The sequence below is a fragment of the Myxine glutinosa genome, chromosome 1 (genome assembly GCF_964187855.1).
Source record: "Myxine glutinosa chromosome 1, kmMyxGlut1.1, whole genome shotgun sequence".
Classification (NCBI taxonomy): Eukaryota; Metazoa; Chordata; class Myxini; order Myxiniformes; family Myxinidae; genus Myxine; species Myxine glutinosa.
Window position 1 is genome coordinate 283,577,026 of NC_136261.1, and position 26,000 is coordinate 283,603,025.

The following is a 26,000-nucleotide window of genomic DNA, read 5'->3' on the forward strand; positions in this document are numbered from 1 at the left end:
TGGACCACCCCTATTTCTCCATTCACTTACATGTAAATTTTACTCTCACCCTCACTTTTCTTCATTTTCCCTTAACACCTCTATTCCTGCCCCCTTGGGTCTTATGGACCTTTTTACCCTTTATCTTTTATTCTAAATAAAAGATAACCTTATACTCTTATTCTCAATGATCAATGTTGTTCAATCTCTAAACCACTCAAACAATGATCCCACAAATATTTGTTTATGCGTAGGAAATAATTTAATTCTCCTACAACTCCCATCACCATCTAATATATTAACAAAGAAGATGTTTGAGTTAGGTTCTTTATCAAGATATTTTAACTGAGCTAAGATAAAATGATAGACTTCCCTCAATGTTCTTGTTTGAGCGCCTCCAGTGCCACCCACTTTTTGCTAAGCTTCGCCCACTTTTGGTAAGCCCCGTCCACTTTTTACTAAGCCCCGCCCACTTTTTTGGTAACCCCATCCACTTTTGTTAAACCCCGCCCACTTTTGCTAAACCCCACCCACTTTGTTAAGTCCCACCCACTTTATAAACTCTCCAGCATTGTATCATTTTCAGTTAAGACATTACATCATTTCCAGTTAAGACATGCCCAGGTTTGTCCAGGGAATTTCCACAGGAAATGACACACACGCAGCCCTTCTTATAAAAGGCACCGACCACACAGGCTTTTTAAAACACGCTTTCTGCTTCTCTTGAGAATGGACTACTGTGCCGAAATGGAATGGGATAACTTTGCTATTCCTTGGAGTCCTACTACCTGTGTAGAGCTCAACCTTCAGATTGATGAACTGGACTCAAACCTCTTATCAATGGAGGTAAGTTTGTTTATTTATTTATTTAATTGTTTAATTATTTTTATTTTTTATTTTTTTTAGATAAGACTCGTGTAGGAGTTAGCAAAGTTTCTTTTAATATTCACAGAGCTTGATTTATATAAATAATAATATTGTATTAAATTAATACATTGTTATTTTCTCTCACAGGAAATTGTATTTGAGATACAAAATGAAAATACTGCTTTAACACAACTTGGGATGAAGTTATTGATTTGTTTGGACATTTTAAACAACCATAACCCTCAGAACGAGTTCTACCTTGATGACCCAGCCAAAGAGTTGTACCTTGGAGACTCACTAAATTTGGGAAAAACATATTATGAGTTCTGCCAAGATGGCTCTAACTGTGGAGCCTACCTTGGAGACTCACTAAATTTGGGAAAAACATATTATGAGTTCTGCCTAGATGGTTTTATTACCTACCTCGGAGACTCACTAAATTTGGGAAAAACATATTATGAGTTCTGCCTAGATGGCTCTAACTGTGGAGCCTACCTTGGAGACTCACTAAATTTGAGAAAAACATATTATGAGGTCTGCCTAGCTGGTTTCAATACATACTTTGGAGACTCACTAAATTTAATAAAATCAGGAAAAGAGTTTTACCTTGGAGACTTTGAAAACTGGTTTCATTTTGGAGACTACCTGTGTGGAGCTCAACCTTCACCTTGATAAACTCGATTCAAATCTCTCATCAATGAAGGTAATATTTTCTTTTAATATATACATATAATAATTGTGTATTAAATGTAAAAAATAATTAATTAATACGTTGTTATTTTCTCTCACAGGAAATTGCATCTGAGGTACAAAATGAAAATACCACTTTTACCACAACCTGGGGTGAAATGATCGATTTGTTTGAAGACCTTTTGAGCAACCATGACAAACAGAACGAGTTCTACCTTGATAATCCAATGAAAGAGTTTTACCTTGGAGGCTCTTTGGATTCTAAAGCAATGAACAATGAATGTTCTTTGTTTAATGACGCTTGATTTAGGCAATATCAAGAAAGTTAGAGGAAGAAAATGCTGGAAAATTCTTTCTTCCCATTTCTACTTCTTCAAACTTAAAAGCCTTGAAAGACAGAATTGGCAGGAAGAAAAAAAAAGAAGTGAAATACGTATTTAAAAAAAGAAAAGAAAAAGATTATGTTAGGATTAGGATTTTGAATGTGAGGGTTAGGGTTGACGTTGAGTTGGGTTGAGTTTGGGTTAGGGATGGGGTTGGGTTGGGATTTTGAATGTGAGGGTTAGGGATGGGGTTGGGTTAGGGATGGGGTTGGGTTAGGGATGGGGTTGGGTTAGGGTTAGGGTTGGGGATGGGGTTGGGTTAGGGATGGGGTTGCGGTTTGTATATTATTATGACTCACTCACACACACAAAAGTTAAGTCCCAACTGAAAAGTTGAGGGATTCTGTGTTTGGGGTTCACAGATCTTAAGAACGTATCCCCATTACATTTTATTATTTATTTATTATTTTTAATACCACACCCTGGTGTATTGTTTTCAAGGGTATTATCTGCTTACTTGTGTTTTTTGTAATTCTTTTGAGTAAAATGAACCCAAGATTTCTTCTCCATTTAAATCATATAATTTGTCGGTCCAAGGGACTGTATCCATTACATCAACGATTTTAAATAATTCATTAGTCCATTTTTTTGTATAACCTTTCTCAAAATGGCTTTTCCATCTGTATATTCTTACAATATCACCAACTTTGAACTTGGGTTTTATCAAATTAATCTCCTTTTCATATTCTAATTTTGTAAATGTTTCCGATGGTTTTGATTTTGTTGATGAATGAACTGTATTATTGTAATTATCTACAATATCCTGAATTAAATATACCCATTGTTGAGAACCGAGTTGTGTGAATTTTTTATATAATCTCTCTTTCAAAGTACGATTAAAACGCCCAATAACAACTGCCTTTCCTTCATTAAAGGTGCTGTATAATTTAATACCCTCCCCCTTAAGAAATTTCATAAATATTTTGTTATAGAACTCTGTTCCCTTGTCAGTCCATAACTTCTTTGGTTTTCTTTTACTTGTACTAAATATTCCACTGAAAGCTAACATGTATTACCCATTTTGTTTTTCAAAGGAACAACCCAAGCATATCTACTCCTCAAATCAATAACGGTTAAAGCATACCTATATCCCCTATCATTATTCAATTCAATTAAATCAGCGGACCAGATGTGGTCGGTGTCTTTTGAATAAACTTTCCTTCTTTTAAACTTTGTGATTATAGGTTTATGTAATTCATCAGCCAAAAGCTCCTCAGTCTTGTTGACATCATTAGAGCCTAATAGTTTTTTGAGGGTGAATAACCAAGACCAAATTTCAATTTGGCACTTATCATTTTTTTCACAATAAACCTATCAACTTTCTCTCTCAACGTAGGATTTCGTATCAAAGACAAATGAAACAACATTTCTCTGTCTGCTTCATGTTTTTCATCCAATGTAGTGGTATTCCCATAAGCAATATCATGCTTCATACACACTTCATCAGCCTATAAAGGTGGTTATACACACTTCATCAACCCTATTTAGAGGTTTAGACCAAGGTTTAGGATTGTCAGCCTCATCTAATCTTTTATCCAAGTTTGTTCCTGGACCACAGAAAGAATACCCTGGAAGGTGTAATTCCCCTGGAATTCCAGTTGTTGTAAATTTGCTCCCTGACAAAAACTTTTGTATATCTCCCCCACTTTTATGCTTAGAAATGAATTGACACTTTTTAGAACCACACACTAAACATATCCCCTTTTCATAAACTCTATTATTTTTACCTTTAACATATGATATATTTTTCGTATTAGTTTTATTTTTACACTTAACACAATAACTCATTTATTTATCAGAAAAGTTCCTACAGAGTGCCAAAGCCTTTTGGGTTTTCAACATACACATTTCTATCTTGATTTTTAAAACATAAAGAATCCTTAGGAATGTGTTCACTCTCTCCTCCATTTATTTACAAATAAAACTAACTAAAATCAATAACCCCAACATCATCAACTATATGACCTTTCTCTTCTTCATGTATATCTTATCCCTGAACTCATCTCAGCCATTTTTGAAACCCATATCTTCCCAAGAGTCATTAATTCTTTATTTTCCTCTTTGGTGCGTTGAGATTGATTTATTTGCCGTAATACATTCAATCTTTTATTAATCTCACTGATTTCCATCTTTTTATATTTTTCCTCCCTCTCTCTTTCCTCCTTCTCCTTTTTCTCCCTTTCCTCCTTCTCCTTTTTCTCCCTTTCCTCCTTCTCCTTTTTCTCCCTTTCCTCCTTCTCCTTTTTCTCCCTTTCCTCCTTCTCCTTTTTTTCCCTTTCCTCCTTCTCCTTTTTCTCCCTTTCCTCCTTCTCCTTTTTCTCCCTTTCCTCCTTCTCCTTTTTTTCCCTTTCCTCCTTCTCCTTTTTCTCCCTTTCCTCCTTCTCCTTTTTCTCCCTTTCCTCCTTCTCCTTTTTCTCCCTTTCCTCCTTCTCCTTTTTCTCCCTTTCCTCCTTCTCCCTTTCCTCCTCCTTTTTCTCCCTTTCCTCGTTCTCCTTTTTCTCCCTTTCCTCCTCCTCCTTTTTCTCCCTCTCCTCCTTCCCCTTTTCTCCCTTTCCTCCTCCTTTTTCTCACTTTCATCCCTCTCCTTTTTCTCTCTTCCTTCCCTCTCTTCAACTCCTTCCTCATCCCTAGCTACCCTTGAGTTTGAGCCCCAAAGAATATCATACATATATTTATCTGGATTTTGAGATATTCTTGTACCTATAATTATTTTTCTCATGATAGGATACCAATAAGATTTGTTGATGATTTCTAAAAGAGTTTTATATTTCATAACTTTGAGAAGTTCATTTTTATTTAAGATTTTAATCAAGTCTCTATTTTTGGGTTTAGCAATATCAGTATAAGGCCAGTTCTTAATTACAAAATTTCCATGTATATGTTCCAATTCATAAGGTATGTAAAACCGAGCACCCTTTTCTTGTAGGTATCCCTGAATACAAAAATTATAATTCTCTTGTAGTCTTCTTCCTGCCATTTATGCATCAGAAATATATGTGAGATTAATATTATGACAGGTAATACCACCCCATCTTCCCACTACCAAATCGGTTTGTATTCCTCGGCTTTCTATCTTTATCTCATTACCTTCCTTCTTTGTCATACAAACCATCGCTATGCTATCATATATTTTTTTATTTCCTAACTCATGTATTTGTTGTTTGCTAATTGTACTTCCACATAACTCCTTGTCCTCACCAAGCAGATAATATTCTTCTTTACGAGACTGATTAAAATCATGTAGGTCTTCTAAGTTTATTGGAAAAAAACAATTATACCCTAAATCAGGCATATCATACCCCCACTTATCTATTCGCATATTAACTATATCTCCTTCTTTATAAAATTCAATTGTAAGCAGATAGTTAAATTTAATGAGGAAAGGTGTATGGTCTGTATAACCAGGTGTTGTGGTTGTAAATTTTACTTGTTTAACAAAACGTGCTTTTTTCTTTTGGAATATATATTGCGATAAATCACTTAATCTCACCAAGTCATTCACGTCAGTAGGACCCGGATAATTGATTAATTTATAAGTATTCTTCATATTAATATTTTTACTTATACTATATTTTTGTCGTTCAGCCTGTGCCTTTGTATAATAATTTGATAAATCAATATCCTGAGCGGATTCTCCAAAGATAGAACCATCTTTTCCAACATAAGTCATTTATATTAGATCAAAAATGACATCATAAAAATGTTCATTATTGTTGAGTTGAAATAATACATATAAACAATTGACCACAACATTTAGAATTAATTTCTTGAACTTGAAATGTTTGATAAACACCATTCTGTAAGAATTGTATTACTTCAACAGGTGGTGGCATACCATAACTATCAAAATAATATTTATCCTGACTATTATGAATACAAACCCAATGAGAACCATTCTGTGTCTAAATTCATAATAATATTCTTTGTATTCTTGGACAACTTTGTTAATTCATCTCTCAGACAAATAACCACATCATCAATTTTTAGTTTTTTACAATATTTGAATGAATGAATGATCGTTTTTTAAGGCAATTTTTCCCGCTAGAGCAGGGGTTAGCCTTGTGGGCCCCATGACAATCATGGTTCCCTGTTTGAGGCAATGTTTTTTTATGGCCGGATGCCCTTCCTGGTGCCAACCCTTAGTCGCCTCTTACGATGCGCAGGGATACGGTGTACCTATTCTAAACCGGGGTACACACCGGGATCATTCATCCCAGCAAGCTGGTACTCAATTTGCCGACCTCGGAAGGATGACAGGCTGAGTCAACCCCCCTGGTGTTAATTTAGCGATCGACTGGGACTCGAACCCAGGATCCTGGGATCCCAAGCCGACACCCTAACCGCTAAGCCAACACCAGGCTAAGGCAACACTAAGTATTTTACAATACTTAGTAAGTTCAATATTTGACGTTGTATTCTTTCCAAATTGTTTAAACCATTTATCCATTTATTTATGAGAAAGATATAACCCATTACCCCTTTTAGTTAGTTTAACACCCGCTTGAGCGATAGAGGAAAGCATATCTCCAACCAACAATTGAGCTTTATCAGGTAGACTTTCAAGTTTTTGAGCGAAATCCACAATTACACCACTTCCACTAATTTGTTTCTCCAACTCCTTGTTATGTTTTTGAGCTTGAAGTTGTGCCTTCCTTTCATTAGCGGTTTTTACCGCTGCTGAAATACCACCCGTCAATGCTCCTGCCGCACTTAAACCAGCAAATAAAGGAATTAGAAACGGAAGAAATCCTCCACTCGTTTCCCTTGTTGAATATTTCTTTAACATAGGTTTTGTCATTTTAATTTTAAGTGATCCAGCATCATTTAGTGTTTTTACCTGCTCTCTTGTGAGTAAAACATCAATTCTTACTGCTCCTTTTCTTTGAATTGTATTAACATTAATAATACAAGGCTTTTGATTTTGAATACAAGATGTTAATTTATTAAGATTGATTTGATCAACATATATCCCAGTTGGTTCTTTCCCACTCATTTATTTATTAGAAAAAATCTATGTGATATTAATCATAACACCATTATCTGTATTAATCTGGAATTCTGTTTCTTCCAAAAGCAAACAATATACATCAACTTCTTCATTCTCTCCTCTTTCAATGTATAGAGAAGTATCCACTCTATTAGACTTTATAGTTTCCTTTTGAGAACTCAGGTCAATTGCATAGATCGTATAAAGTTTTTGAAACGCAACCATCTCCAAAATAGGATCAATGTTACCGTTGCTTTCACACACCTTTTGGTAAGACTTGTAGGCTTCCGCATAATCATTTTTTTCCCAATCAATTTCCAATCTATCTTGCAGATAAAATGTGCCATCAAGAGAAACCCGAAGTTGTTTCACCTTAGCCTTATCACTCAGAGCATTATTCTTATCAGTACCTTCATCTCTATCTGGTTTCTTAAAAATGAGCCATAGGTATCGTGGCTTTCCTTGAAGAACATCTAAATTCCAAGTGTAGGTAGTGTGTTCCAGTTTAACGTGTTGACATCTTCTTTTAAGATATTATACATTTATCGGGGTCTTTGAGTTAAGTCTTTTATTTAACATCTCTTCCATTTTAAGATTAGGAGTATATTCACTAATATACCAACACAAATCATTAATAACAAATTTATTATTGTCGCCAAAAGCATTTTCAGCCCCAAAAAGCAACCTATTTACATTATCATTCCTTTGTAGTTGAAATCTAATTTTAAGCCCATACAAAACTTTATCATAATCACAAAATCCAAATATACCCTTAAGAGGTACGGCTACGGTGAAACTATTCTCTGCTTTTGTTTCATCATGATACATTGCCTTCCCTCGACTATAACCAGGGTCTGCGTTTGTACCCGTTGACATATCAGGAATAAAACCTTCAACAGCTCCCTTACCCATTCTATCACTAAACGAATATAGTGTAAATTTCATCATTTCAGATGTAGCAGAGACATAATCAACCGCTTCAACCTCTTGTGTTCCAATATACAGGCGGACACTATCAAACATTTTCCAGAAGAAATCATTTACGAGTGTAGCATTAGTATTATTCGCAGCCTTAGTGAATTTAAATTTACACAGCAAGAAACTATCAGCTATATTCAAGTAAGTTTGTTGATTATTTATTTCAAAACTTTTTGTTCCGTTTGAATTCCAGTCTGTTCCTGTTATAGCATTTACCTTAAAATAGTCTTCCTTTTTAATGGAGTTTGAAATGATAATTGTATCATCCAAATCATAGATACTATCAATCGCTTCCATACTTGTATTTATATAGCATTAAAATCGTTGAAACCCTGACCCAAGTATTTTAATGATTTTTTGTCGTTCTTGTGAAGATAGTTGAGTTTTGCCTTTTTTAATTTCTTTGATTGCTTGTAATTTATGAGACTCCTTTTGAGCATCTTTTATACTCTTTATAGCACCCACAACTGAGCCCACGGCAGAAGCAGTTGAACCAATTAGGTCTTTATGTTTAAGAATGGTTGAACCAAGACCCATTAGAGTATCAATTATCCCATCTCTTTTATTTCTAAATTGATGTCCTACACCCCGTTGTCTCTTAGGTTTATGGGATCCTCTACCAAGAAACATACCTTCACCCTTATAGTATGGTGAAAGGAACATCCCATCCCCTGTAATTATTTTATATTTTCCCAACTCGTGTTTTCTCACAATAACCATTATTTATTTATTGAAAAACTTCACGTAGGTGAATTCTGATGGATATAATTTCTTCATTAAAGGAAATCATACGATTATCTTGATCGGTTATCCTAAAATTTACTCTGTATATGGTTTTTCCTGACACAGGTAAATAGACAAGATTTTTTGGTTCCATATTGAATTTATAACCAATCGGGGCTGAGTATGCGCTGAATGAAAATATTGTATTTGTTCTTATTCCATCGTTATAAGCACCATCAATCAAATCACAATGAATTAATACTGAATTTATACCGGAGGATATTTGAATGACATTATCACTGTAAAACGTACCGTTAGTTTCAATCTTTTTTGAAGAGAAACCCAATAGCTCTCTGAACGAATTTTCAATCGTGAAATCAACTTTATAATTATTTTTAAGTTTAATAGTTGATTTTGAAGTGGGTTTTTGAATATCTATTACAATATTTTTTGGTTCATCACCTTGTTCTTTCATAAGGCGAGACTTCAGAAGATATTTGAGAAATCTCGTAAGCTCCGGGTGAAACGGTTATCGTTTTATATCCACTTCCTCGATTATAACTAAACTTGTTGTTTTTCTCTGTGATATTAAACAAGGTATTATAAGTTTCCATTGACAACAAAGAAGCCTCATATTCTTTTGTGGGGTTAAGTTGTAGTGGGTAAGGGAATTAAGCTGTGTAATCACTCGTTGTGAAATCAAAACTAAGAATTGTGCTTCTCATCTTATTTAATATCTAATAAAATATCTTTGTATTGACATTTATTAATTATTTTCATGTTCATCAACTGATCTAAAATGGCTGAGGCTTCATTAAAACAATTATTGTTTCCAGCCTTCTTACTACCTAACAACAATAATAGCCTATTAACTAATTGTGATGGGTCATTTGGAAGAAAGCTAACACCCGAACCAAGCTGACTTAAAGCATCAATAAATATGTTTCTCCTTCTCATTCTTCTTACTTTTACCAGCAACAGAAACTCCATAATCAAGTGAGTTTAGTAAATCAATATATACCCTATCTTCCGCATTTTACATATCAAGCGGTTCCTCAAAATATTTTGAATTAGCATATCCATCTTTTGTGAGAAGAAACATTAATCTTGGAGTTAATTCAACATTTGGTTGAGTTAAACTCAAAAACATGAATTGATCATTATGTATCAATACCTTTTCTACAACAAGAATGAATACTGCTTGTTCTTCTGTTGGAATGAGACCTGCTATGGTTTTTGAATTCGTTAAATATTCATTATTTTGAAGAGCCTTCACAACATAATTAGGGGGTTGATTTACCTCCTCAAGTTGCCGAAATAATCCTTCATCATCATATTCTAATTCTCCAAGTTCTTGCTCTGTCATTTGACTAAAATCTTTGAGCATTTGAAGTTTTTTTGGAGTAAATGATATCGTGGGAACTGTAGATGATATCATTTGTTGAGTTTTTAAAAGTGGTTTAAAAAATTTATCTTGTTTTCTTTCAAACGCTTCTTCACCCGTCAGTTTCTGTTTCCTTTTCTTCTTTATGTCTTCCTGTTGCTTTACAACTTTTGAAACCAACTCTTGATGTTCCTTAAACTTTCTTGCTCTTTCTTCGGTATTCATCTTCTGTATTTATTTATTGAAAAATATCATTTAATGAATTGTAAAGGTCAATGGGAAATTTTCCTTTTCTTCGTCATTATAGTAAATGTGTTGAAATAAATCCTTTTCTTTAAATATTTCTTCAAATTCTTTATTAGTATTAATACGAGTTGCTATTTTTTCTTCACTAATACTTGTATCTCTGCTTTTCATACGTTTGCGTTGAGTCTCCTCATCGATATCAAAACCAAATGATAAAATCTTAACTCCATCACCACGCAAATGTTTAATAATTTTTCTCATTCCTTCAGGATTAGTTTCTAAAATCCCAAGACTGTTAGATTTTACTTTATTTAACTCACTCTTCCAATGTGAATATTTTGTAGAACCAAGAGAGACCTCCTCAAATATTTGACCTTTGTTCCTCAATCACATATGTTCCTCCATTGAAATGTTGTAACAATCTTCACCTTCTACTTCTCCTGGTCGCATTGCTCTGGTTGTCGTACCTACAAAACGAATCATAGGGTGTTTTAAAAAAAAACGTACAATCTTTTCATTTTTACTATTTTTTACTATACAAGATTAATAAATAATAGTTATCATTTATGTGTGTAAAATATCAGTTAGTATCTCTTGTTTCACAACAATATATTTATATTTTCCAATCATGTGTTTCATATAATTTTCAAATTCTTTCTTACTACATAATGTAGAACAATTATCTCTGCAAAAATTATTTGTATCTATTGAATTTAACTTAAATAAAATAAAAGTATGAGCATTGTTTCTTATTGGGCGCCAAGGGAGTTGAAAATATGACTGACTAAGATAAATACAATTACAAGAAGAATGTCTCCCTCTTGTGTAGTAGCTATCCATTACTGTTTGGTTTCTCTCATTAACACAATCATCAAAGATAACAAGATTCTTTTTTGATTTATCTAAATCTTGAGGTGAAGGTATATCATCCGTATTATCACTGAGAATACAAGTTATGGGTTTTGGTTTCGGTTTTGATTTCTGTGTATCACAAAATAATTGTATTATATCTTCAATATTATAATCATTTAGTTTGTTTTGAAGTTTAAATAAACCGATAATGTCTTCCTTTTTAAGACCCGCATTAAAACCGGGACCAAGCGAACAAGGGCGTGTCGGGACCTGGTTCGCGCCATTGACCGAGTGGTTCGCACCAACCGGAGCTGTTTTCGGATGACGTGCTGATGTCCTTGGACTTCGCACCAGGCTCTGGGCCGACTGGGCCGACGTGGTGTGTGGTGCTGATATTTTGAGAGGCTTCATTTAATACCCCAACCTCTCAACCCCACCTCCTTTTCTGCTACCCCACCATTATTATTTGCTAGTATTTTTAGTGAAAGCCCACAATATATTATATCCTTATATATATGTGCACATTATATACAGACTTGGCATTTAATATGGAATATATATTTTTTCTTGACTTGGGTTTACTTTCTTAACACAGTATATCAATCTGGTGAGTTTCTTTTACACTTTGGTGATTTATTTGTTAAAAGAACCATGTCACTGATTGTCTGTCGCAGCAAGAAGTCAACAACAGGATTATATCACAGGTGGCGTGGCAAAATGTATGGACAGGTGCATTTGATGATTGGCTTCACAGTCGGGTATACAAGGGTTTTTGCATTCTGTATTAGTGGAAAACAACTGCTGCACATCTCCAAAAGTTATTGCCGCTTCCTCTGGAGATGGTCCGTCAACTCGACAATGCTGTTTGTCATGGAGTGGTGGCTTTACGAAATTACGGCATGAAACAGCGTGCTATTGCTCAGCAGTATGGCATCACTCAAGGTCAGGTGTCAAAGATCCTGACACGAAATGCTCAGAGGGGTGTCCCTACTCCAATACCAAGGCCAGGACGTCCCCGCAGAACCACAAGGAGGGATGATCGCCAGCTGCACCGGTTAGTCCGCAAAGGCCGTACCAAGTCAGCGAATCGGCTTAGGGCTGAGTGGCAGCAACTGACAAATGTGCCTGTATCCAAAAGGCTAGTCAACCAACGACTGGTTCAAGCAGGCTATCGTGCCAGGCGTCCCCTGAGAAAGCCACGCCTGACCAGACAACACCGCCAGCGCCGATTGCAGTGGGTCAGAGAGCACCGTCAATGGCAGCCAAGACACTGGAATCACGTGATCTTCAGTGACGAGTCTAGATTTCTGGTCTATCGTCAAGATGGCCGCGTCCGAGTGCACAGACAAGTGCATGAAGCCTACGACAAAGATTGTACAGTGCCAAGAGTCCAAGCTGGAGGTGGTGGGGTGACCGTTTGGGCTGCTTTTCATGCAGGGGGCAAAACTGACCTGGTTGTTCTGAATGGAAACCTGAACCAGTTCAAGTACAGAGCCATTCTGGAAGAAACATTGCTTCCATTTGCTCGTGCAGCCTTTCGAGGAAACTTTGTCTTCCAAGATGACAATGCACGGCCTCATCGTGCTTGCATGATCCAACATTTTCTTGCTGACCGTGGTGTAGAGCATATGGAGTGGCCTGCCATGTCCCCGGATATGAATCCGATAGAGAACTTGTGGGCAGAATTAATGTGTCAAATCGACCACTTGGACCAGCAGCCGACCTCTGTGCGTGAATTGCAGCAGGCTATTGTCACTGCATGGCAAGCGATTCCTGTCCAAACCTTGGCAAATCTCGTGAACAGCATGCCTCAACGTGTACGTGCTCTACTGAATGCTCGTGGGGGTTACTCGAAGTACTGAACTGTAATTTTACTGTCCGTAATCCCAGTCGTAATTGAACTTTTGTTTTTGTTAAAAAATTTTTTGGCTGATGTGCAAAATAAAGAGATACTTCTGGAAAACGTACAGAAGTTTAACACAGTACTGTCCATGAATTGAGTTCGATATCAGTTTACATCACTTTCAAGGATCAATTTATTTGTTTCGAAATGTCAAAGGTGGTTTTTGTTTCTTTTAAAGGTCACATTAACAAAATCTAGAATACTTTCAACATAATTCCAATGAACTTTTGGTTCTAAGATATCTTGAAAAGTAAGTTCACCCCCACAAAAAAAAAATTCAACATTAAATGCCAAGTCTGTATATGTGTTGATATATATGGACTTCCACTTCCGGTCCGCTCGAGCAAGGAGGCTTGCTTCGAGCTCTCCACAGCATCGAAGTCCTTTCCAAGGGTGTGGTGCTGACCGGGCCGACGTGGTGTGGTGCTGACCGGGCCGACGTGGTGTGGTGCTGACCGGGCCGACGTGGTGTGGTGCTGACCGGGCTGCCGTGGTGTGGTGCTGACCGGGCTGACGTGGTGTGGTGCTGACCGGGCTGACGTGTTGTGGTGTGACCGGGCTGATGTGGTGTGGTGCTGACCGGGCCGACGTGGTGTGGTGCTGAACGGGCCGACGTGGTGTGGTGCTGACCAGGCCGACGTGGTGTGGTGCTGACCGGGCCGACGTGGTGTGGTGCTGACCGGGCCGACGTGGTGTGGTGCTGACCGGGCCGCCGTGGCGTGGTGCTGACGGGGCCCCCGCAGCCGTGATTCCCCCCCACCCTAACCCCCCTCCCCCACCCCCCAGAATTGCCATGTTTTAAACGTTTCCCAGTGTGTACCCTGGATTAGAATAGGTACACTGTATCCCTGCATGGCATCAGGAAGGGCATCCGGCCATACAAAAACATTGCCTCAAAAAGAGAACCATGACAATTACAACTACATATGGGCAGGGTACAGCTCGAAGTGGAGATCGGTTTCTGGGGTTTGGGACATGGAATGTAGGGACAATGACAGGGAGATCAGGAGAAGTGGTGGAAGTATTGGTCAGAAGAAGGGTGGACATATGTTGTGTGCAAGAGACGAGATGGAAGGGAAGTGGTGTGAGAATGGTGAATGGTAGGCAGGGACAGAAATACAAGTTTGTGTGGCAAGGGTGCCTGGAGGGCGTGAGTGGTGTTGGTGTCCTCTTTTCTGAGGAGTTTGTAGACAGTGTGGTGAGTGTGACGAGAGTGAGTGATAGGTTGATGATGGTGAAAATGATGATTGGAAAACTCTTGGTGAACGTCATCTCGGGATATGCTCCGCAGGTTGGTCGGAGCGATGAAGAGAAGGACAACTTCTGGTGTGCGATAGAGAAGCTGATGGAAAACGTGAAAGATGAGGAAGTTGTTGTGGTAGGAGGAGACCTAAATGGACATGTGGGAAGGAGTATGGATGGTTTTGAGGGAGTTCATGGGGGTTACGGATATGGTGTGAGAAATGGAGAAGGTGAAAGGATTTTGGAGTTTGCTGATGGAGCTGATTTGTTGATTTGTAATACTCAGTTCCAGAAAGAGGATAATAAGCTTGTCACATACACGTCAGGTGGGTCGACGACAACCGTTGACTACCTGATGGTGCGTAGGCGAGATAGGGGGCACCTCTGGGACACAAAGGTGATCCCGGGGGAGGAGGCTGTTTCACAGCACCACTTGGTTGTCTGTGACATAAGGGTGAAAGGTGCGAGGAGAGCTCGGCGGGTGAAGTACCAACCGAGAATGAAGGTGTGGAGGTTGAAAGAGGTGACAGTAAGGGAGGCATTAAAAGAGAGGCTGAGTAGGGTAGAGGATGATGTGGTTGAGCTTGAAAGTGGTTGGATGTCAATGAAAGCTCGTCTGGTGGGAGCCGTTGGTGAGGTATGGGGATGGACAAAAGGAACACCGAGGCACTCCAAAACATGGTGGTGGGATGATGAAGTTGGAAAGAGGATTGACGAGAAGAGGAAGAAGTTCAAGGAGTGGCAGAAGGCGAAGGGTACGGGAGCAGAAACAGCAGAGCATGAAAGTTATAAGGCAGCCAAGAAGGCTGCAAAGAAAGAGGTAGCAAAGGCGCAGGAGGCATGCAGGAAAATGTTCGGAGAACGCTTGGATTCGAAAGAGGGTCAGAGAGCAGTATTCAGGATTGCAAAGCAGATAGCGAAAGAGAGGTGTGATGTGATGGGGGTGAGTTGCTTGAAGGATGAAGTGGGACAAATCGTTGTGGACCCAGATGGAATTAAAGGAAGATGGAAAAGATATATGGAAATGCTGTTGAATACAGAGAATGAATGGGATGGCAACATAGAGAGTAACCCAGTTTTAGGACCGGCAGAGAAGATAACTGAGAAGGAAGTTGAGGAAGCGATAAAAGCAATGAAGAGTAGAAAAGCGGGAGGGCCGACGGGAGATGTGGGAGATATGTTGAAGGCAGCAGGAAGTTGGGGTGTGAAGAGAATGACAGAGATCTGTAATCTGGCAGTGAAAGAAGGCCGCATTCCAGTGGATTTGGAACTGAGTACCCTCATCCCTCTATACAAGCGGAAAGGTGACCCTCTAAACTCTAGAGTATGGCTCGTACCGAGCGATAAAGTTATTGGAGCATGGAATGAAGGTATTGGAAAGGGTGCTGGAGGGGAGAATAAGGAAGAAAGTGAAGATCGACGAAATGCAGTTTGGATTTATGCCAGGAAGAGGAACGACAGACGCGCTTTTTATTGTGAGGCAGTTGCAGGAGAAGTACATGGTGAAGAGGAAGAAGTTGTTTCTTGGGTTTATTGATCTGGAGAAAGCATTCGATAGGGTTCCACGCGAAGTATTGACATGGGCATTGAGGAAGTTACGAGTGGAGGAATGGTTGATCAGAGTCGTGATGGCAATGTACAAAAGAGCACGCACAGCTGTAAGGACGAAGGACGGGAACAGTGGTGTTTGAGCTGAAGGTGGGAGTGCATCAGGGGTCGGTACTAAGTCCACTACTATTTGTAGCTGTGATGGAGGTGCTGGCTCAGAACGTAAAGGAGGGTTTACCATGGGAGTTGTCATATACAGATGATCTGGTGTTGATTGCGGAAAGTATGGATGGACTGAAGGAAAAGATGAACAAGTGGAAGGAATGTATGGAGACAAAAGGTCTGAAGGTGAATATCGGAAAGACGAAGGTGATGGCAAGTGGTCAAGCATGTGGTGAGGTGGAAAGAACTGGGAAGTGGCCCTGTGCTGTGTGCAGGAAGGGTGTCGGAGTGAACTCCATTCAATGTACAATGTGCGCTGAGTGGGTTCATCAAAAATGTAGTGGTCTGAGAAGGTCATTAACCAGTGTGGCAGCTACATTCAAATGTAAGGTGTGCACAGAGGGAGCTGATGGAGGAAATGTTGAGTTGGATCTTTGAGACGGCGTGAAGCTTGGAGGTGTGAAAACATTTTGCTACCTCGGAGACATGCTGAATGGAGAAGGTGGATCAGACTCGGCAACGGTTGCTGGAGTGAGATGTGCATGGAAGAAGTTTCGGGAACTGAGTCGCGTGCTGATGAGGAGGGGAGTGTCGTTGAAGCTGAAGGGAAAGGCGTATGCTGCATGTGTGAGAAGTGTTTTGATTTATGGGAGCGAGACATGGGTAATGAACGTAGAGCAGCAACGAAGGTTGGAAAGGGTGGAAATGCGAATGGTTCGATGGATGTGCGGAGTATCATTGAGAGAGAGGAAGACAAATGATGAATTGCGAAAAATGATGGGAAGAGAGCCTGTGATTGATGCTGTGAAGAGGAACAGGTTGAGATGGTTTGGTCATGTGTTGAGGAAGGATGAAAGTGACTGGTTGAGAAGAGTGATGGAAATGAATGTAGAAGGAAGTAGAGGACGGGGAAGACCGAGAAAGACTTGGCTAAAAGTGGTGGAAGAAGAAATGCGGGCAAGGGGGTTAACAAGGAGAGATGCAGAAAATAGGGCAAGATGGAGAAGATTGTCATGGGGACCGCAAGGCTAACCCCCGCTCTAGGAGGGAAAATGGCCTTAAAATGCATGTTGTTGTTGTTCTTGTTGTATTAAAACCCTGTGAGAGTAGTTGATACTCAGGTTGAAAACTTGACTTCGTAAAAATTATTAAATTATCATTATCTAAAAAATTAGGACGAAGGAGCATCTTTAAAAGCAAACAGGTTTTTTCGCATCCGCTTGAACCAACTATTAGACATCTCAATGAATTTGGAAGATTTTTATGGTTATTAAATTTTATCTTATTTTCCCAAACGGGTAAAAAAATCATTCATTTATATATTTTGAAAAAAGGAGATCTAACTTTTTTTGAGCTTTTTTAGAAACTCTATATTTTATCCTGAGTTCAGGTTTAATTTCAAAATAACCCATTATTTTATTTATATAGTGTCTTGTGTTAACATTTCCATTAAAATTATTTTGAATAATAAATATCATTAAACCCTTATACATTTCCTCAATACAAATAGTCTCTTCCCTTGTAAGAAATGGTGTATTATCATCATAATGCTTAACATTCATCTCTCTTATTAATCTTGTAAAGTAATTCATTTTTGGTTCTAATTTAAAAGAGTTATATATATTTTTATATTTTTTATTATCATTAATTAAAAGATAATCACAGAATAAACATTGTTTATGCGCTTTTGACTCTGTATTTAATCCCACTCTATCACAAGCCGGACAATTCTCTAATTTATCATATGGAGAGTCTGGAAATTCTAAATATCCTTCAGGACTTATCATAAATAAACAGTAAATTTTTACTTAAACTAAACGCAAGTTTTTTTAGCTAATAAATACAATGTTTCAAAACACAAAAGACAAATTTCAAGCAATCTCTACTTCGGTACCAGCAGAAAAATATGTCAAAGATGTTAAATTGAATAAAGATAAATATGGAAATTATTGGATAAAACCTATAATGGAAAATAACATGAGCCCTTCTATTTCATTTAAAGGAAGAGCTCTAACTATGCCTGGAAAGACATCTATTAAAGTATATCTAACAAAGGTTTCTCCTCTACTCCCGGCAATTTATTCAAAGCTTGAAAAAGTGATCGGACGCGATATGAGTTGGGCTTTTAAAATAAATGATAAGACCATCAACAATACACGTGGAGAAATTTGTATTTACTTTAATAATCCAAAGAGTGTAGATCTAAGTAAAATGAATGGTGTTAATATTTCTGGTGAAATGTCATTTCGTTCTATGATAGTAAGAGATTATTTTAAGATAACTTTTGATATTAAAAATGTCGAGATTGAATCCGTTAATGAAAGAAAGCATATTGATATCGATGGAAAGGTTTTTTCTACTAATTAAATATGTATAGTAGCGAAGATTTTACTATTTCAATTGACTCAGATGATAGTGATGATAGTGATTCATTGAGTGATAGTATTTCAATTAACCCGGAGGATTTTACTATTTCATTGAGTGATAGTATTTCATTGGGTGATAGTGATTCATTGAGTGATAGTGATACTGTGTGCTCAAATGATAGTTATGAGAGTAGCTTTATTGATGATGATTTTATTGTTGAATTTTGTGATGGTAGCTTTATTGATGATGATTTTATTGTTGAATTTTGTGATGGTATTGATGATGATGATTTTAGTGTTGAATTTAGTGATTAAAAAGCGCTTTACTTTTAGTATAGAAACAAGTGAAAAAAGGTGTTTTACTTTAAGTATAGTTTTATATTTAAAAAGCCTGTAAAAAGGCACTTTCTTCTTAGCACAGTTTCTTCTATAAGTATTTTACTTTAAGCACAGTTTCATCTTTAAAAAATCCTCTAAAAAGGTGTTTTACTTTAAGTATAATTTTGCTATATAAATATGGTTTATTGCGACGTATGCGAAAAAGAATATAAACAATACAAAAGACACCGTAAAACTAACAAGCACACATTTCATCTACTTCACCTACTAGCTCCTATTCAGAAGGAAACAAAACACTGTTCTGTCTGTAATAAAAATATCCTCAAGAAAGGCTTCGAAATACATCTTAAAACAAATCTATATTTATCAAATTCCATCACAATTAAAAACTCTGATGGCACTTTCAAAGGACATATTAAAATAAGAGTCTTTAACTTCAAACCTCCTGAACCAGAGTCTATAGTTGATGCTGTAGAAATAGTCAAACCTGCTGTTCAAACGTTAATTGAAAAAACACGAAAAGAAATGAAACCACTTAAATTTTACATGGGAGTAAAATTAGAAATGTCAAAAGATGGAGGAGTTATAGATACACCATACATGAGAACTGACCCAAACTTTATATCATCATATCAAGATTTTAAAACAACGGGAGTCTATGATGAACTTCTTAAACAAGAGCAAGATGTGGATAATTCAATCGTAGGAAGTGGATTCAATATAGGAAAAATTATTTTCATTGACATTCATATTCTTAAATAGATCCTCTAAAAGCTTCTTCTTACATTGATTTACCTAGTGTTATCAAAAATAGAAAAGCAGTTATCAATATAAAAAATAAAGACAATAAATGTTTTCTCTGGTCTATTCTAGCACATCTACATCCACAAGATACTCATGTTGAAAGAGTATCTCATTATAAAAAATATGAGAATACGTTGAATACAAAAGATCTAAATTTTCCAATGACTTTAAATGATATTCCTAAATTTGAAAAGATGAATAATTTATCAGTTAATGTTTATGGTCTAACAGAAACAAACAACGTTCTGGTTTTAAAGATTTCTGAAAATTATAAAAAAGATCAAACTCATATTAATCTTCTATATTTTAATTCAGAGGAAAATTCACATTATACATACATCAAAGATATTACAAAATTAATAAAACCACAAGTATGTAAAAGAACAAATAAAATATATATTTGTATGCGTTGTCTTAACTTCTTCCATACACAAGAAAGATTAGATAAACATTCAAATTATTGTGGTGATCATAAATCAACGGTAATCAATATGCCTAAAGAAGGCTCAAAGATCACATTCAAAGATGAAAAGAAAACGATCAAACATCCGTTTGTAATATATGCTGATTTCGAAAGTATTCTAGAAAAAATTGATACTGCTTCTCCAGATCCAAAAGAATCATGCACAAATAAATATCAAAAACATACTCCTTGTGGTTTTTGTTATTATATCAAATCATCCGTTGGTGATGAATATAACAAGTTAGAGGAGTATAGAGGCTCAAATGCCCCAGAGGAGTTTGTGAAACAACTAGAAAAAGACTGTTCAATTAACCAAGATAATGAGAGAAACCAATAAACCAATGTCCTTGATGAGTGAAGAGAAAAGGGAATTTAGAAAAAACAATGTCTGTCATATTTGTGAGGAGAAAATTGGTGAAGGCCTAAAGGTTAGAGATCATTGTCATCTCACTGGTAAATATAGAGGTCCGGCTCATCAAAGTTGTAATATTAATTATAAACTCCCCTCTTTCATTCCTGTCTTTCTTCATAACAACGCTCATTATGATACGCATCTATTTATTAATGAACTTTCAAAGACATCTGGAGACATTTCAGCAATTCCTAACACGGATCAGAAATACATTTCATTCACAAAAACAATTCATACATCTCCTATAACTCATATCAGATTTCTTGATACATTTAAATTCATGGCAAGTCCATTGGTCAACTTGGTTCAAAATCTAAAAGAGTTTCCATGTCTTTCAGAGTATTTTTCAGACAAAGATTTACTAACACAAAAGGGAATTTATCCCTATGACTATATGGACTCATTTGAGAGATTCCTGGTGTTGGCTTAGCGGTTAGGGTGTAGGCTTGGGATCCAAGGATCCTGGGTTCGAATCCCGGTCGATCGCTGAATTAACACCAGGGGGGTTGCCTGTCATCCTTCCTGTCATTGACTCAGCCTGTCATCCTTCCGAGGTCGGCAAATTGAGTACCAGCTTGCTGGGATGAATGATCCCGGTGTGTACCCCGGCTTAGAATAGGTACACCGTATCCCTGCGCATTGTAAGAGGCGACTAAGGGTTGGTGTCAGGAAGGGCATCCGGCCATAAAACATTGCCTCAAACAGGGAACCATGATTGTCATGGGGCCCGCAAGGCCAACCCCTGCTCTAGCGGGGAAGAAATGGCCTTAAAACGATCATTCATATTCATTCATTCATTCATTCATTCATTCAATGAAACACAACTTCCTTCAAAAGAAAATTTCTATAACAAATTAAACAACAGTCATATATCTGATAAAGATTATGTACACGCACAAAATGTTTGGGAAAAATATAACATCAAGAATCTTGGTGAGTATCATGATTTGTATCTCAAAACTGATGTGCTTTTATTGGCCGATGTGTTTGAGGTTTTTAGATCTGTTTGTCGTGCTGGATATGGTTTGGATCCTGTTCACTATTACACAGCGCCTGGATTGGCCTGGAGCGCGATGTTGAAAATGACTAAACAAGATTTGGATTTGATAACCGATGTTGATATGCTTTTGATGATTGAAAAGGCCAAAAGAGGTGGGATTTCATAAGTCTGCTCGAGCAGATACGCAAAAGCAAATAACAAATATCTTCCGAATTATGATTCAACGAAAGAGAGTTCTTACTTGATGTACTATGATGCGAACAACTTGTATGGTTGGGCAATGTCTCAAGCTCTTCCTTATGGAAAACATAGATGGGTAAAGGAAAAAGACTATAAAAAGGTTTTACAAGATGTATGTATCTCTCCACAAAAAGAATTGGATGATTCTAAAGTCGGTTATTATTTTGAGGTCGATTTTAAATATCCAGAAGAACTTCATAATAAGCATAAAGATCTGCCATTTGCTTGTGAGAAAGAAAGTCCAAAGAAAGAATGGTTGAGTGATTATCAACAATAATTTGATATACTGTAGGTGCATCAACAGAAAAATTACTTACTACATTATATAACAAGAAAAATTATGTTCTACACCAAAGAAATTTGTGACAATATTTATCAGAAGGTCTAAGAGTAGAGAAGATCCACATATTCTAAAGTTCAATCAAAGGCATTGGCTAAAGGGGTATATTGATTTTAATACACAAAGAAGAACAGAGTCAAAAACAGATTTTGAGAAAGACTTTTATAAATTGATGAATAATGCGGTCTTTGGTAAGACTATGGAGAATGTGAGGAAAAGACAAAATATCAGACTCACAACATCTTGGGAACAAGCATCAAAATTAATTAATAGACCGAGTTTTATAAGAGCCGAGGTCTTTACTGAGAACTTTTGTGCGATCCATTTGGTTAAAGAGAGTATTGAAATGGATAAACCTATTTATATTGGAACATCAATTCTTGATTTATCAAAGTCATTAATGTATGATTACTTTTACAATAACTTAAGGAAGAAATATCAAAATGATGTTAATCTACTTTATATGGATACAGATAGTTTTATTTTGAAAATTAATACTGATGATGTTTATTCAGACATGAAAAAGGACATTAATATCTATGATACTAGTAATTACAGTCCAGAGAGTGAGTTGTTCTCTTCAAAAAATAAAAAGGTGATTGGAAAGTTCAAGGATGAATTAGGAGGAAATGTTATGAGTGAATTTGTGGGATTGAGGTCTAAGGCTTATGCTTATAAATACATTGTGAATAACGTTGAAAAGACTGATAAGAAGTTAAAAGGTGTAAAGAAAAATGTTATTAAAGAAACAATAAACTTTGAAAATTATTATAATTGTTTAACAACAAAGAAAGAAGAGTTTAGAAAGATTAATTCAATAAGAAGTTATAAACATCAATTATATTCAGAAGAGGTGAATAAGAAAGCATTGGGGGCTTTTGATGATAAGAGGTTTATTTTAGAAAATGGAATTGATAGTCTCCCTTATGGTTATAAGTGTTAAAATATATATAAGTGATAAGTTAAAAAGGGGGTTAGGGATTTTAATGGGCTACCGCTGCCTTTTTTTACTATTACATAAATGATAGAACCAAGTATTAACCAGACTAAAGAGTGGTGTAATCAACCTTGGTATATAAATGGAAAACATAACGAATGTGAAAAATATCAAATAGGTATAATTGAAAAGGCAACTGGTGAAAAAGTTCACAAAACAAATAAGATAATTAATTTAAATACCGGTGAGTTGGGTGAAAAAGGTGGGAATATTTTTGAGTGGACGGAAAACTTTGATGGTTGTCAGGAAAATATATACTTTAATTTTAAAATGGTGTGTGGCACTGGAGGCACTCAAACAAGAACATTGAGGGAGGTTTATCATTTTATCTTAGCTCAGTTAAAATATCTTGATAAAGAACCAAACTCAAACATCTTCTTTGTTAATATATTAGATGGTGATGTGAGTTGTAGGAGAATTAAATTATTTCCTATGCATAAACAAATATTTGTAGGATCTTTGTTTGAGTGGTTTAGAGATTGAACAACATTGATCATTGAGAATAAGAGTAGAAGGTTATCTTTTATTTAGAATAAAAGATAAAGGGTAAAAAGGTCCATAAGACCCAAGGGGGCAGGAATAGAGGTGTTAAGGGAAAATGAAGAAAAGTGAGGGTGAGAGTAAAATTTACATGTAAGTGAATGGAGAAATAGGGGTGGTCCAGGAACAACATTTTTCCTCTACTAACCTCCTTCTCCACCCTCTCCCGTCTCTTCAAGGGAGTTTCTACATTTTATCAGAACTCATAAATTGGAAAATATGTAATTATCACAAGGGAAATCATCACAGGGTAAGAAAACAACATAAACAGAACATGCCTAAGAAGGTGTGAAAAATATCAAACCAACGTTGATTCAACAAATAATTATAAACATACAACTCTAGATGCTTCATTCAAAACAGGTAAATTTTAAGGCCAACATATAATAGCAAGATGAATAGCAACTTCATGATGTAATCCCTAAATTCTCCCCTTTACCTTCATGCCATGCATGAATCCAAGAGTCTTGCTGCAAAGCTTGTGGTGTCAAGATAGAGATCTGAAAGCGTGTCACGTCCCTAATTATTTTAGCCAAACAGATGCCCAGAAATGTGGTCCCCTCGAGAAATAATCGAAAAACCACAAGTCTGGGTGTGGGCCTTGAGCCTGAACTTTGAACCCGTGATGTCAGGCAGAGCATGAAACAGCCTCTCTCAATCTTCCTTACTTTAAGGAATGAAACAGAAAACGACAGAGAAACATTTATATTTTTACATCTACTTCAGAATCAGCCATAAACCAACATTTTCAAACCATCGTGATCCATCATTACCTTGAGCTTCAACTCATCTAATGAATCATGATAATCCCCTTTCCATGTTAGCCCCCACCCCAGCACGCTCAATAAGCAACAATATTATTCAATGCACGTTCTCATCATGAAGTTGAGTTTCCTCTCTTGAAAAAATCCTTTGGTTCTTTGACCTCTTGAAATATAACAAATTTTCTCCAAGACATTATTTCACCTCTGGGGTGACATCTCTGGGAGCAAAGCCTGTTCCGCCCGCAGTCAAAATGAGGTTCAATTCCTTGTCATCACACCAATCGAGCAGGGTTTCCTGCAGGGGGGGGGGGGGGAGGAGGAGGGGAAGGGGGAAACAGAACCAGTCAATGAGCGAGAAACACACCTTACTATACATACCTTTGTGAAAATTACTTGCTGGAGTTGTGTCCTAAAAGCAACTGCCTCCTTCCATCAAAGTACATTTGCATTCATCCTACCACCATTCCTTTTCTTTTGTTTCCTCCACTTCACACCAAATTCTGTTTCACTCATTTCATACGTCTATTTTCCTTTCATATCTAGCAGCATCCCTCTTCATCCTTTTCATATATTGACTGGATCTCTAAGTTTTCCCTTTACAAACCAAGTACAAGTAAAGCTTTTCTGGTGGATGAAACTTTTACATTGGGGCTGATTTTGCAGCAGCATTTAATATATTTTTTTATACAGAGTAAAGGCTCATGGAAGAGCTAGAACACTGAACGGATCAGGATGCAACATAACAAAAGGAACAGCAAGTAGAGAGGGGAGGGAGGGGGGCAACAGGCAACAGCAGCAGATTTGAAGGACAAAATAGAGGGAGATTTGAACAAATAAGGGAAGTGGGGAGGAATGAAGGGAAGGTTAAGGACACATGGGGTAGACAAGATGGATACTGAAGCAAACTTTCAGGAAGGAAAAACTGTGAATTTGGAACTAGGTTTTGGAAGGTGGTTCATCCATTGTTTGGAGAATCAATGCAACATGTGCAAGGTAGAGTGACCTGATCTAAAACCAAATTGATGATCTGAGTTGAGGTTGTTGGAGAAAAGGAAGGATTTCATACGGGTGGGTGGTTTGTGTGCCGGCTGCTGGTTGCATCATTTTTCTGTGGGCGTGTCTGCCACTGATGCAATGCCTCTCTGTAACCAGTTATCTGGTGCTCATTTTTCCGACCTCGGAAGGATGACAGGCTGAGTCAACCCCACCTGGCAATAAAACCAACGGGATTCGTACTCGGGATCTTAGGATCCCAAGCCCGCCAACCTAACCATTAGGCCAACACCAGGTGAAAGGATTTCATATCAACTGCAATGATGGATTCCATGACCTTGCTGATGATTGGAAGTAAGCTAAGTGTATGTATTTGAGAGGATAAGTTTTTGCACGTTTTATCTAATTCAGTGATGTTGGTGGATTTAAAAGTAGATGGAAGATGACCTAGGGCAAATGAGAGAGTGAAAAGAGCAGATAGAGGAAGTGCAGGAGCAGCAGAACAGGTTTTTTTTGACACGTGAGCTGATGACACATGGTCCATTTACAGAAACAAATATGAGGGAATTTGCAGAAACTTATCCACCTTCTCAGGTGCAAAAGACAGATAGTGCAGGAGCAATTGGGTATGACTGCGTTGGTTGGGTATGCCTGGGTCGCTTGGGCACAACTGGGTTGGTTGGCTATGACTGGGTCGGTTGGGTAAGACTGGGTCGGTTGGGTAAGACTGGGTCGGTTGGGTAAGACTGGGTCGGTTGGGTAAGACTGGGTCGGTTGGGTAAGACTGGGTCGGTTGGG

At 37.3% G+C, this 26,000-nt stretch overlaps 1 protein-coding gene across 5 annotated transcripts in view; it reads right to left on the minus strand.

Moving 5' to 3' along the window:
* Positions 1–26,000, minus strand: part of GPHN (gephyrin) — a 327,486-nt gene that overhangs the window by 222,149 nt on the left and 79,337 nt on the right. For all 5 annotated transcript variants that reach the window (XM_078767069.1, XM_078767054.1, XM_078767066.1 and 2 more), the window contains exon 4: positions 24,412–24,504. In XM_078767069.1, coding sequence (XP_078623195.1) covers positions 24,412–24,504 — 93 coding nt within the window. The remainder of the gene's footprint in view (positions 1–24,411; positions 24,505–26,000) is intronic.